A 14,502-nucleotide genomic window follows, 5' to 3' on the forward strand; every position below is an offset into this window, starting at 1 on the left:
TGTAATATTTATAGCTTAGAAAATCCGCTATTCTTACCAATATTATATGTTCTATCCTTTAACTGAAACTAAAAAGATGTGAATGATGTAAATAATATCGATCGTGCAAGTAACCAAAAATTTCTTTATGATCCGAAAATGATTGCAGGTTTATCGGAAAATGAATCCATAATATAAAGCGACAATACGATATGAGGTTAAGTACTGTGACTTTATAAAGGTAAAGCAGTCTTTATTTGAAGGACCTAAATACTTACGGTATTTGTATTTCTACCAAATTGTGAGATGATTAGCAGTAATGTTTGTTCGTAAAATACTTAGATCATAAATAATGCTTCTTATTTGCACAATTGAGAAGCACAATGCTTATAACTTACTTAATTTCTTTGTTGGCCATTACAGAAGCGAGTAATCCTGAATCGCAACTACTAGCCTCCTCATGCTCGCCTGATCATTTTCTTTCTACCGCCAGTTGGAAGGACTGAATTTCTTCATATCGTTGCTTATTTGGTCCTTCCACCGAAGATGGAGGCAATGCGGACGGAATCATATATCTTTCCACCCAGCGGTGTCACTGAAATGTTATGGGCTTATCTATGTCAAAGCTGAGCTATAGTTTATGTGGTTCTTTGTTTCAACTAATTTTATGCCGTGTACCAACGCACAAGGCCCATAGATCTTCCGCAGAAATTTTCTTTCGAATGCTCCTAATAATATCATCATTAATTATTGTCAAAGCTTATGCACCATACAGTAGGACAGGCATGATTAGGGAGTTGCTTAAAATTTAAGTAAAATTATATAGTTCATCTACAATATTTAAAATATATATAAAATTAACCCATTGACTACTACGCATCGTTCTTTAAATTGAAGAACTTAAGTAAAAAACTGGTAATGAAGTACATATTTATTTTTAAAAATGTGTTTTAAAAAAAATCTTATAATTAACCTAATTATTATGGACCCATTATTTTATAACGTAGAGATTGTTGACCTCAATAATAACAAGTGCCATTTAAATGCGAGTAATTGATAATTCGTTATCAAGACGTAACTACTCGTCAAAGTTGTGAAAAATTAAAAGTAAATTGTTTATTTTAAAAAAACAAATATTGTTAAATAAAATCTCAAAAGTTAAAAGAGAACTAAAACAATATTGCCAGAAGAGCATGAAAAAATCTTAACTTGTGAATGAAACAGCGGAGTTGCTCTACCTTTCTTTAATAGTCGCTCTTGACTATAATGATTCTCAAATTACTCAAATTTATCACATATAATTATATAAATTTCAATTTCATTTGGTTCTTACTACACCTAATACATTCAATGGAATAGATCCCAACCATTCATTATCTTATCAGCGAAATTCACAAGTATCACGTAAATTCTTCTTGGTATTCAAAATGAATCAAGCAGTTGAGTTCTGGAATACCGCAGCAGTCAGTCAGTTGTGACTTAGTACTGTGCGTGAGCGGTTCGCTTATATTTTAAACGTTCTACAGTTAAACGGCATAATCGTCTTTGCAGTAAAAAATTGTTAATAAAACATTTATAAAGCAATGTGTAGTGCGCGTCTAAATTTTCATACTATCGGCAACACAGTCCTTATTCTAATTATTTTTATTGGATTTTCTGCCGGGCTACGTCCAACCAACTTATTGAAAACTACAGACAATACAACTCGACAAACACCAAGACGTTCACTGCGTCTGCCAAACAGCACATTTCCATTACATTACGACTTACATATAAATACAAGCATACATTTAGAGGATTTTGTCTATATCGGAAATGTGACCATTGACATTGAGATTAGAGAGTCCACAAATGAGATTGTCATGCATGCAAAGAATTTAAGTGATTTCGAGATTATCGTCTATGAGTTACCAAGTGGCGATGTGGTTACAGATCTAACACACTCGTACGATCCATTCAGCCACTTCTTGATTATACATCCTATTCAACGTTACGTTGCCTTCGAGGCGGGTCAACTGTACCGTGTGCAAATCCTCTTCAAGGGGCTTTTACATAGCACAACTTATGGCTTCTATTGGTTTTCCTATAACGACCAAAACAATCGAACTGTGTGAGTATATGAAGCGCGCCTAATCGCCCCATAATTAATGCCTTCGCTTTATCGAAGTGAAAATAAAACAAAAGTGCGACCCATTCGTTTCTTTAAATGAGGAAATTCCCTGTCTGTTGTGAAAGTAATTAACGTTCGAGAGAATGTATATACGTATGTGTATATATGTGGTCTCGCATAGAAAAAATCATACCCAAGAAATTTGTTGCTAAAAGTAAAAAGTTCTGATTTTAAAAATTGTAAAAAAAATCACTGATAAGAGACAGAACAAGGCGTTCACTTTGAACCAGACAGATATAGTGGGTCTGGTGGTTGACTGGTGTTTAATGTGTGCGACTCTGTCTGTCCGCCGCTGACGTTGCGAATGCTATCACAAAAGCGGTGGCATCGCATTATCAACCAAAACAAACATTAAATAATAACAACATTAAATGTCAGCATGTTGTCAATAGCCGCGGTAACAGATAGCGCACACCTCGTGCTCTTATCAATGAAAGTTTGGACGTGTACGAATGTGTTCCGAGGCGGGAAAAATATATAATAAACTTACTTAGATTGTTTTATATTAAAAATAAAAATTTAATTATAAACGTAAATCAAAATAAAAGATTTTTAGATATTTCATATGACTTTCGGGATACAGTGACGGTGGCATTTAATTAAATATGCAATTGAAAGCAGTTAATTGACGTAAAAACTGCTTTTTAACGATTATTTTGGAATTGTGAAAATAATAGCAACAAAAACTAAATTAATAAATTTGAGATATTAGAAAAAACCACCAATTAAAGTTAGTCGTCTAAATTAAAATATTTAATTGAAATAAAATCAATGGTGGTTTCCACAAATCGTGTGATTAGAGACGAGTGCAACGGTTAAAGTGCCAAATATGGAAAAATTAGTTGGAAACTATAAATCTGTTAATTAAATTTAATATTTTTGAAGATCATAGAGGTTAATCTATTTTTAAAAATTTATTTGTTTTTTTCGTAATTTATTATTTTGTAGTAAATATTTGTATAACACACAAAATATAAATAATAATATTTGTAATTTTGTTATTCAAGTCTAATTATTAATTTTACTTGTGTATGATTTATATTAACACTACTTTTAATATTCGAATCGATTAGCATCTTTGACAGTAGAGTAGAAGAAATGGGGTGGAAGCATTTAAGCCTCACTTATAATGAATAATGAATCGCGACGTTTTTCAAATCAAGTTCAATTAGGTCAAATAACAACGACATATACCTCAGTGGTATGAGGTAATAGGATTTCGCGAGTACCGGGGAGTTTTAGCGCCAATTTTATTTTTAGCCATATAGAAAAAAATATAAATATTAATTTTATAATATTAAAAAAATTTAGTTTTTCGGCGCAGATACTGGTGAGACAGATACTTCCAGACTAACTGCCACACAATAAAGTAAGTTTTTGTGGATGTAATTGTCTACCAACAGTTACTTGAGGAATCTAGTTTTTCAGCTGGTGACACAGTCACTTCTAGACCAAGTACCACATCACACAGTAGGTTTTTGAGGAATTTTGCTGCCTCAGGATACTAAAAGCTAAAATTTAGAAAATTTTAACCAAAAAAATCATAACGTATGTGACGTAGTAAATAGCATTTATAAAAGTATAAATATTTCTATAATAATTTCAATAATATAAAAAATAAAACTATTACTTACAATACTTATTTTATTTAAGATAACTTATAATTACAATAAAAAAAATTTTAATTTTTTAAATAATTAGTTTTTTAAATAATATATAATTTTTTAAAATTCTTAATTTTTTTTAATACTATTTTTAAAACAAATAACAGTGACGCAATCACTGAAATTAATTAATAATACATATTGTTTGGCCACACCTTCACTTTAATTTTTTTTTTAATAATGAACTGAACCATCCACTAATCCCATCATTTACTCTTTCTTCTACCTATGTTATTCTTCTAATTCTAAGTAGATTCGAAATAGTTGTGGGTTTTTACGTACGTAAGTTTTGGGTTTTTAATGATAAAGTAAACAAATTGCAATTGCTGTGTATTTTCTTAAATATTCATGTGAATTACATGTGTGATTTCCAAAGATCAAATCATTTTTATCTTGGTTTCAAATTGAAAAAGCAACTGACCGCACATGTTTAATTGATACTTCCAGCACACCTTTGTGCGAGATTCCCTTTCACAGATTTTTGCTTTGAGTTTTGCAATAAATTTCTGAAATTTATGTTTTGCAGTTACCAAGCAGCAACACAATGTGAACCGACCAGTGCACGTTTGGCCTTTCCATGCTATGACGAACCAGCATTCAAGTCGAATTTTACAATACACCTCACACACAGCGATATCTACACGTCCATCTCCAATATGCCGGTGCGGCAGTTGATACGACATGAGTATGTGAAGCAATTATCTAAATCTAAAGTCACTCTAAAGTTTTTTAATTGAATTTCAGTGAAAGTAATTTGGTTACAACAAGTTTCTATCCTACACCGCCGATGTCCACTTATCTGGTGGCATTTGTCATCTCGAATTTCGAATACATATCGGAAGAATATCGTAATGTAACACAACGCATTTTTACTTCGCCCACAATAGAGGATAAAGGACACAATGCACTGAAGAATGCTGTGCGTGTGGTAGCCCAGCTGGAGGACTACTTTGGCATTAAGTATTCATTGTCAAAACTGGATCACATTGCATTGAACAAAAACTACGGTGCTGCCATGGAAAATTGGGGTTTAATTACTTATAAAGAGGATACGTTGGTACATCAAAATGATGCTGATGTACATAAAAAACTAAAGGACATTCTAACACAGAACCATGAAATTGTACATCAATGGTTCGGTAATTTAGTTTCGCCCGAATGGTGGACGTACGCTTGGATTAATGAGGGCTTTGCTACGTACTTTGCATACATTTTGACAGATTTGGTGAGTTTTGGCGAACATTTGTTATCTATGTATTGTGTGTTTAGTATTGTAGAGATGACCTACTCCAGGATGAAAGCCTTGCACTTGACAGCTATTTAAGATTTGCATTTTAATTGTGGTAAATCGCATGATAAACCGCTTTTAATTAAAGAGGGTTTCATTTTGCGAAAAGAAGTCAAACTCTTATGTGGTATACATAACAAATACTTCAATAAAACTTAATAAAAAAATTTGCATTCCTAAGCTTCGTTAAAAATTTTAAAACAACAAATTAAAGAATTTTACAGTTTCTCAAAGAGTTTAATAGAACTTACCAAAAAACTGCATTCCAAAACTTTCTCAAAAACATCAGTATAAGATCAGTATATAACATCAGTATATAAGATTTCGATTCTACTTACAGTAGAAGTTTTCAATCCATTAGTTTCTTAAAGATTTCAATGGGACTTTGAATTTGGATTTCTAAATATCCTCAAAAATATCAATTTAACTTACTAAGGAGGTTTGCAGTCTCAGACGTCCTCAAAAACTTCAATTCTATTTACAGTAGAGTTCACAGTTCATGAGTTCTTTAATGACTTCAAAACAGCTTACCAAAAAATTTGTGTTTTTAAACTTCCTCAAAGACTTCTATACAACTTATTGGAGCAATTTGCAGTCCCATGCTTTCTCAAATACTTTAATAAAATTTACTGATGAAGATCACACTTCCCTAAAGAATTGAACATAATTTACTAAAAAAGTTTGTAGTTCCAGAGCTCCTTGTAGAATTCAATACAATTTGCTGTAGAAGTTCGCAGACCATGAGTGACTCAAAGATTTCAAGACAACTTAAATTGGAAGTCTGCAGTGCACGACTTCTTTCAGGACTTCAATAGAACTTACCAAGAGATTTGCATTCCTAAATTTTCTCAAAGACTTCTATACAAAATTTCTTACTAAAGAAGATTGCAGTCCTTAACTTCCTCAATGACTTCAATGCAATTTACTTAAATCGGTTGCAAATGAACTAGATTTTTTTTAGTATAGACAACTTTTCATACAAAAATCAAATTAGTTTTTAAATAATGAGAGATGTATATCTGCCAAAACATAAAGGATATCTTATTCTATAATATTGAAAATATGGTTCTCTTCTAGCTCTATCCTGAATATAAAGTGATGGATTTTTTTTTAACCGACATTGCTGAACGTGCGTATGGTTTCAATTTCATATCTGTTCGTCCCATGACGTACTATGTCGAAACTGAGTCAGAGATAATTTCAATATTTGACATAATCTCCTATCAGCGAGCTGCGTGCGTCATTAAAATGTTTCATCACGCATTCGATCAGAAGACCTTCTTACGTGGCATCAATAGATTTCTGCGTAAATAGTAAGTAACAAAACAAAGAGTACAAAATTAAAGTAAAGAATTGGTAATTTACAATTAATTTGAAAAGGTTTTTACCCTTTAAAGTCAGTACACGGTGGCGAATGAGTTAAAACTTTTTGAGGCTCTACAAGCTGAGATTGCAGAGGATGAACAGTTCGGAGCACAAAGCTGGAGTAAATCCATTAGTGATATAATGCTTTCTTGGACACATAGTGAATGGATACCGATTGTAACAGTGAAGCGTAATTATGATGACAATACCATAACAATTACCCAACGTTCAAACGATTTACACTCACAGGAATATTGGTGGATACCTATAAATTTTGCCATTCCTAAGGCTTATGACTTTGAACGTACCAGTGTGGATTATTTTATGCCACCAACAGCTAAAGTAACTTTAAGCATAGAAGATTTGAACTTAGATTTAGAGCGTTATGACTGGTTGATTGTGAATAAGCAGCAGACCGGTTTCTATCACGTTCACTATGATACCCGAAATCTACTTAACATAGCCAAGCAGCTGCAAGCCGATCATAATGTTATACATCCATTAAATAGAGCTGCCATATTTCAGGATCTATGCCCACTAATTGAAAACAATGAACTCGAATCAGTAGATGTTATCTTTGAATTGCTCAAGTACTTGGAACATGAAGAGCATCTCATACCATGGAATTTCGTTGCAGATACTGTGATTTTCTTTGATAAAAATCTTTTTGGCACTGCCGCTCATGCACGCTATAAACAGTTCATACGTCGTATTATAGCACCTATTTTTAAGCAGCTTTTTGGTACGCATGTGAAAGCTAATTTAACCAATACCGACTTACAAACCAGACAGAAGGTGTTGGACATGGCTTGCATGGCAGACTTGAAGGAGTGTTTGGACTTTACGCATGGTATTGCGCACAATTATATGTTTGGACACATCAAGTTGATGGCTGATATGGATTACTATGCCATGCATGACTCAATTTTGTGTTTGGGTCTTAAATATTTAGATGATTCTGAGTTTAATCAGATTATGGACTTGTTGGCTAAGACAGATAAAAAGTCACTCTTCTACGACGATTTGATTTACTCACTTCGTTGCACTCAAAACAAAGCTCATTTGCAGCAGTACCTAGATTTGCTTATTGGTGAACACAACTCAAATAGTATAATGAATGATAGCGATTCAATGATGTACTTCTTTTATTTGTACAAAGTTAATATGGCATCTAGATCGGTGGTATGGCGCTTCTTTGAACAGAACTATAAAAAACTTTGCCATTCACAGTACTTTGCTGAGAACTTCAATCGCATTGCAGAATATATACCGCAAAGGCATCGTGATCAAGTAATTTATTGAAATAAATCTCTTTGAATTTAAATTTTTATTAATTTATTTTTGTTTGCAGTTCATGCAATTACGTCAAGATATTATAGATGAACTACAGACTAACAACATTGGAGAAACAGACACTCTTATAAATACCGACTCGAATCGCATAGGCAAAAGAGTGAAACTAAGTGAAGTTTTCGTGGAAAAATTTCATCGTCAAATACATGATTGGCTCAAACGAGAACAAAATCCTTCAGTATATGCAGCCGCTTCCATTTCTGGAGGTAGCCGGAATCATGCCCCACAATTGAAATTCTCTCTGCATATGGTAACAAAAATATTTAAAAGGATTTTGCAACTCAAACTGTAGTCAAACAAGAACTCTCAACAAAAAGTGCATTTATACTTAAAATTAGTTTATTAAGTAAATTTATGTTATATAATAATATTATATATGGAATTCTGATGAATATTATATATTTGTATAGTTTAAGATTTTAAATGATATAATATAATTTTTTAAAATAGTTATTAATATTTTATTTTTTTGGGTATATTTAAAGAAAATAGATGTTTTGTCAATATTAATAACGGGTGATGATTTGTTGCTAAAATAAACTATATCTTTTTTAGAAAGGTTTATTTATTTCCAGTTGAAAATGTAGTTTGAAGGGCAAGTAAAGAAATTACATACGCGTATTTGACATTAACGCTGTTAAGGGAGCCTAAAAAAATTAAAGAACTATAGAGAAAATAGTATGTATTTAAGAAGAAATTATGATGAATGACACATAATGCGTTTATTTAATATTCCTTTCAAACACCCCCGCGCATAACAGTATTATCCAACCATGTATGAACCAATAACTTCATATTTTATATAGAAAACTTTAAATACATATTAAATTATACATCTTAAATACATCTCAAATTTTCAGAGTCAAACTTATACCTTAATTAATTAATTAATGCAACAACAATGCGTATATTGCAAATGTTTAGAGCTTTGGAAAGCTTTACACTTTGCAAGAGCTTTTTCAACTTATAATTTGTGCAAAAGCTTAAAAATATACTTTTTAATATGTAAAGCTTTTTAATATTATTTCACTTTATTTTTTGGTTACAATAAGTACTTAAATTATATAAGTTGAAATAAATAATTAAATAAATTAATAACTTCATTACAGTATTTGAAATCAATATTTGAACTACATATTTACACCGAAAACTTTTATACCCCAAAAGTATGCAACATTTTAAATGCAATGTTTCTACAGTTTGAGATAGGCATGTCTTTTTGTAACAAAACCTTTAGAATCAAATTGATCTATGGTGTATAAATCCCTAAACTTATTTAAAATTCGTGCAGATCTATTTTTGAAATTAATAAGTAGTATGAATGAAATTTTTATTGTGTGTAATGATTGACAAATAATAATTTAACAGAAACTTCTGCTTGTTTTGACTTCTAATATATTGAGTTATAATTAAACCAACCTAGAAAATGTTAGTAAAGCATTTTAAACATCTTTTAAACCAATTTTCTATAAAAATGTAGACCTTTCCCAGATAAGAATCTCATTACTTTTTAATAGTTATAAGCTCCTGATTATTATATAGCAACATAATGGATAGCTAGTGGATCCTAGTGGATATTGTAATTAGTATAATAAACTAAAATATGTAAATCTGTTTTCAAATGCCGTGGATGCATTATGTATAATATATTTTGATCAAAAGCTTATTAGATATATTAAAAGTAGGAAATCAATATATTACTAACATAATGATATTATTAATAAATTTTTAACTTATGTTAAAAATCATACTATAAATTTTAATAGATAACTTGCCAAAAAATCTAAATATAAAACATAGAAATCATATATGTAGTCATTTACTTATGCCAACTATTAATTGGATTTTATCAAAAAGTAACGACGGTTTCAAAATTTGTCGTGTTGCAACTTTTTTATCAATTCAAGTCTTTTATTGTGTATTGGTTGCACTGCAGGTAATTTATGTGTTAAATATAAGTCAACTACGATGCTTAGCTTTTGTGTGTCGAGGAAATAAGGAAGACATATTACGTTAGTGTGTTTAACCATTTTTTTATATGGCAAAATGTCAAATTAAAGTGTTCCTTTGTTATTTAAAAGAATTTAGTTGTAACAAAGTAATATAAATGTTAACGAAGACCTCCATACTATATCACAGTCACAATTTAGCAGTGTTTAGCAATCACAGTTTAGCAATGTTATACTACTCATTCCAAGTGAAGTTTCTAACATTCTGGCAGCAATATTTATTTCAAAATTTCGTTGTTAATAAATCATTGATCAATGTAGAGTATGACAATACTATGATAACTGATATACTCTATTTTTCAAACAACACCTGAGGACTCTTAAATTACCTCCAGCTCAAAAATCATTCCATCAAAATGTTTTTAACAAAGTGAAGGAAAAACTACTGACCACGCTCAAGATTATATCTAAATGGACTCTTCAATAGTGTTTCTCAAACTGGAAACTAGGTTAATATAAATGCATAATGAATGATATAAAGGGGAAGGAATACACATAAACAATTATACTTTAAATTTTTAACACGTGCCATAATTGAAATATGTATGTAAACTATTAATAAGAATATAAAATATATAAATCAGGTACTTTATGAAGCAAAGTCAACAAATTCAAAAAGACTCTCACAAATATTATAACCAATTTGCTTTCAAGCTTTTATAAAAATTATTTAACTTATTTCATTTTTATGTAATTTCGATTATATAACTGTATGCAAAATTAAAAACAAAGAAAAATCTAAATGACTTTATAAATTGTTGAAGTTTAATTAACTTTTATCTCAGTCTCAATAAATTTTTATATTGCGTATAATAAAAGCATGTTTAATGATAGCAGCTGAATTCAGGTAATTATAAAGTTATAAATACAAATTGTATTTTTATGAAAGATTAAATAATTGCGGATATCGCATAAAAATAAATTTAAAACTAAAGATAAAATTAAAAAAAAATTAAAATGTAAAAAATGTCAAACTGTCTGCTCAAATTGATAATAATTATATCAATAGGCCAGCTATTAATGCCGGTTGGAGATCTATAGCATGAGAATACAGCTAGGACTATTTGGAAATTTGAGGAGTTCTTAAATTATTTGCAAAATATTTTAAATTTATTTTTCAAAAATTTACATAAACGGCATTTTGGTAATATGGTAACAGTCCATTAAATAAAGTCCTCCGTATGTTTGGAATAAAATTATTTGCCCACTTTTGATTCAAATAAATGAACTATAATCTATCTTGTAAGATGAACTTAATATAAGTATTATTATTTTGTAGGGAACACTAAACATCACAACTTAGATGGTTTATTTTGTTAACCTCAGTTACCTTAACCGATCTTTAAGCTTTTTTTGAATCTAAGGTTAAATTTTTTCTCTAATTTTTTATTACTTGATATAAAATAATAAAAACGAATCTAAGCAACGAACAAAGTTAAAAATTAATTGTGTGGACACTATATTCAGAATATGGTTATATACTTTACTACGGAGAAATACCAAAATTTTTTGACCTATAGCTAATGCTGTGTTCCAAACATTGTTCTGCAGTAAGCTGCCCAGCTCTATTTAATAACGTATAGAACTCCGTAAACTAAGTAGTGAACATAACTCTCACTGCAGAAGTTGTGGAAACCCGCGGGAGAAAGAAACAATAATACATTTTCTCTGTGAATGCCCAGCTCTAGCATCCAGAAGATATAGGTTCTTTGGAAAATACTTTTGTGATAGTTTATCAGACTGCTCAATGGTAAGGATGAAAGACCTGTTAAATTACCTAAATTCGGTGGGATGGATTTAGTCTCTACTCTTCTATACTAGGGTTCTTGCGAGGAATGTGGTAACAAAACGGCGAAAAATCGCTAATTGAGGTACATTTGAAGTTATCTTATGACCTGCCACTGCAACCAACCAACCAAGTAGTGAAGTCGAATAATGATAACACTTCATTCGCATTAGTTGACAGCTTAATAGATATATTGTTGGTAAGAAATGTTTCTGGGTTACTGTTCTATAGAAAGAGAATATTTTTTACAAATTAAAAAATATTTTAAATATTTATATATAAAAAAGAAGATAATTATATAATATTTACACATTGAAAATGTAATAAAGGTTTTTTCGTTATTCAATCATATTTAAATATTTTGTAAAAAAAAATATTTTGAATCAGTTTAACTTTTGAATACATTTAAGTACAAAGACATACGGGGTCTCAATTAATTAAGAGACTAAAAATTTATACAAATTAATTTGTAATATTTAAATAAACTGCTTTTATGATACTAGCAATTTTTTGGATAGATGTTTCTTAATACAGTATCAGTGTATTATTAGTGTATTAGTGACACTAAATATTCAAAATGGTGTGCAGTTATTTTATTATTCTCCTGCACTAAGAAATCGTATGTACCGTTGTTTCATATTTATAAATATTATGTTTATATATTTATTTTTAAATATTTTTAATTCTTACAAAAATCAATCCTATAAATATAACTTTCATTGAACTTGAGCACATTAAACCTATTGAATCCTTCGACTTCTATCCTTAAAGCAATATCTCTGTTTCAATTTATTTCTTCCATCTGATTACTTTAGAATCTTCCACTGTTTCTTCTGTTTAAGGGTTATTCTTTTTAGGAACTTTTCCTAATTGTGTGTTTTGTAGGTCTGTGTTGCTCTGTGTTAAGAGAAGGCTTTTGAAAAGATATTGTGAATTAACCATAAATTTTACTTTTTAGTCTTGCTTATAAAATTTGAATTGTTTCTAAAGAATACGTCAAAAACCATATATATATTAAATTTGAATTATATGCTTATCAGGAAGTTATCAATATTTTTCTACATTCTAAGGCCCATAAAAATAATAAATTATACTACAACTTTAATAATCTCTATTACGTGCCTTGAAATACTGAAGAGTTTATTAATTTTCTACACGGTAATTAATATAAACTCACTTATACTTTGGTAATATTCTTTCTTTCTGAGCAGGAAATACATTTAATGGACTTTAAAATAAAAAAATTGATAGGAAATATCACTGGAATCGACTATACTCGGAGCGCGCACATACGAGTATATTTCAATAGAAATTAACAAGTAATTGTGATTAGATTAAAGGCGTTTGTGATTTATTTTATTTTAAAAGTCTGAAAAGCAAAAAAAAATGAATTTATATATAACATTTTTGACAAGATTTATTGTCATAATCACAATACGTAATCAATTATAAAAACTTTACAATCGACGTCTCAAAGATTTTGTCGTGCTTTAATTATTAAAGTATTAAAATTTCAGCAAATATAGCTCCGATATCGCCTATCGATAGACCATAATTATTTTGTATTATTTGCCTTATCTTATGTGCCGTCATTGCTAGGCATGTTCAAAATTATTTTTAACATAGATTAAGACTTGTTTCCTTAAAATTTAAACAATATTAATTAATGTATAAAAAGTTGTTATAAGTTATTATTTATTGTTAATTAAAGTATTTTCAACTTTTATTAATTACTGCACCTCTTAGAAGAAATAGATAATCACTTTGTTTTTATTAGCTGAGTCAATTTTTTTTTATTGATATATAGAATTCTGTTAGTCAAAAAATAATTTATATATATTTTTCTTGATTTTGTATATTGATATATATTGTAGTATTTTATTAGTCATAAATTATTTCAAATTTATTTTTAGTTTAAATAGCAGAAAAATATTTGTGCTATAAATAAAAAGTTCAAAAGTCATATTTCAATAGTCCTGTTTGGTCAAATTTTATTTTCATCGTATGACATTATTGCTAACATCATTACTATATAATAATCATGCCAAAAATATTCTAGATTATTTAAATAAAATTTAGACATCTTGATTAAATGGTGTTATATGGTATTTGATTTTTATTTGAACTTTCTCACTACTTCGCAGTTTAGTAAACTTAAATATAGAGAGTATGAGCTTCCGACTGAACGAAGCACTACGACTATAAACGACCTTTTGAGCTATTAACCGATCCTAGCTTAATAACAGAGAATACGCTTTTTGAATAAATGCTGAAATGTCACTTATCGAAGATTTGCTAATGTCGGGAGGAAACAGAAGGTACCGGCATAGTAATCCTTTCCTGCCAAAGATCAAAGCCGGGAAGTGTCAAAGAATATGATTAGAGATTTTATCTTCATTCAAGCAGTGCCGATATGCTGGATTACAGACAGACTTATCGTGTTGGAATGTTAACGAAAGCATGGCTGATTAGATAACCTGATGTTTAGTCTAGAAGTTATTGAACATAGAAAATTAAATTTTGAATTCATGAGCTTTAAAATTGCTTGTTTTAAAGTTCGATTTGGTTTTATAGTATTTATAATTATAATTATATGATTATAATTATAAAATACTATCAGCTGACATTAAAGACACTGTTAAGTTTAAAAAACAGACCGAATGAAATCCTTTTTGTCTACTGTTACTGGGCTTCTTAACGTTAGCATTAGACCAGAGTTATGTTCTGTCGAGTGGTTGAAATCGTTAATCATAATGAGCCACAAATTAAGCTCATGAATATAGAAATTATTACATATAGTAATATTAAATTAAGTGAAAGTATAATAATGTGCTCATTAAAACTATATTATAGTTTTATATAGCATAAAATATATAAATAAATAATAA

At 29.7% G+C, this 14,502-nt stretch overlaps 2 protein-coding genes across 4 annotated transcripts in view; one reads left to right on the forward strand and one right to left on the reverse strand.

Moving 5' to 3' along the window:
* LOC119676774 (tyrosine-protein phosphatase 99A-like) overlaps positions 1–14,502 on the reverse strand; it is a gene marked incomplete at its 5' end in the record, with an annotated part of 569,905 nt that overhangs the window by 254,129 nt on the left and 301,274 nt on the right. The window lies entirely within an intron of this gene.
* Positions 1,468–8,134, forward strand: LOC119680878 (aminopeptidase 2, mitochondrial-like). Of its 3 annotated transcripts, XM_038093886.1 has the most exons (6): positions 1,468–2,089; positions 4,340–4,498; positions 4,558–5,038; positions 6,179–6,414; positions 6,499–7,756; positions 7,818–8,134. In XM_038093886.1, exons 1-6 carry the CDS (start codon positions 1,563–1,565, stop codon positions 8,109–8,111), a joined length of 2,955 nt encoding a protein of 984 aa, XP_037949814.1. In that variant the 5' UTR covers positions 1,468–1,562; the 3' UTR covers positions 8,112–8,134. The 3 variants fall into 3 exon arrangements, with proteins under 3 accessions (XP_037949814.1, XP_037949816.1, XP_037949817.1); XM_038093888.1 differs by lacking the exon at positions 7,818–8,134 and having other exon boundaries at positions 6,482–6,592; XM_038093889.1 differs by lacking the exons at positions 6,499–7,756; positions 7,818–8,134 and having other exon boundaries at positions 6,179–6,415.

The sequence above is a fragment of the Teleopsis dalmanni genome, chromosome 2, assembly GCF_002237135.1.
Source record: "Teleopsis dalmanni isolate 2A chromosome 2, ASM223713v2, whole genome shotgun sequence".
Lineage (NCBI taxonomy): Eukaryota > Metazoa > Arthropoda > Insecta > Diptera > Diopsidae > Teleopsis > Teleopsis dalmanni.

Coding starts and splice junctions, on each gene's coding strand:
- LOC119680878 (XM_038093886.1), top strand. CDS start 1,563: ATGTGTAGTGCGCGTCTAAATTTTCATACTATCGGCAACACAGTCCTT. Junction 4,499..4,557: donor CGGCAGTTGATACGACATGA/GTATGTGAAGCA, acceptor ATTGAATTTCAG/TGAAAGTAATTTGGTTACAA. Junction 7,757..7,817: donor CGCAAAGGCATCGTGATCAA/GTAATTTATTGA, acceptor TTTTGTTTGCAG/TTCATGCAATTACGTCAAGA.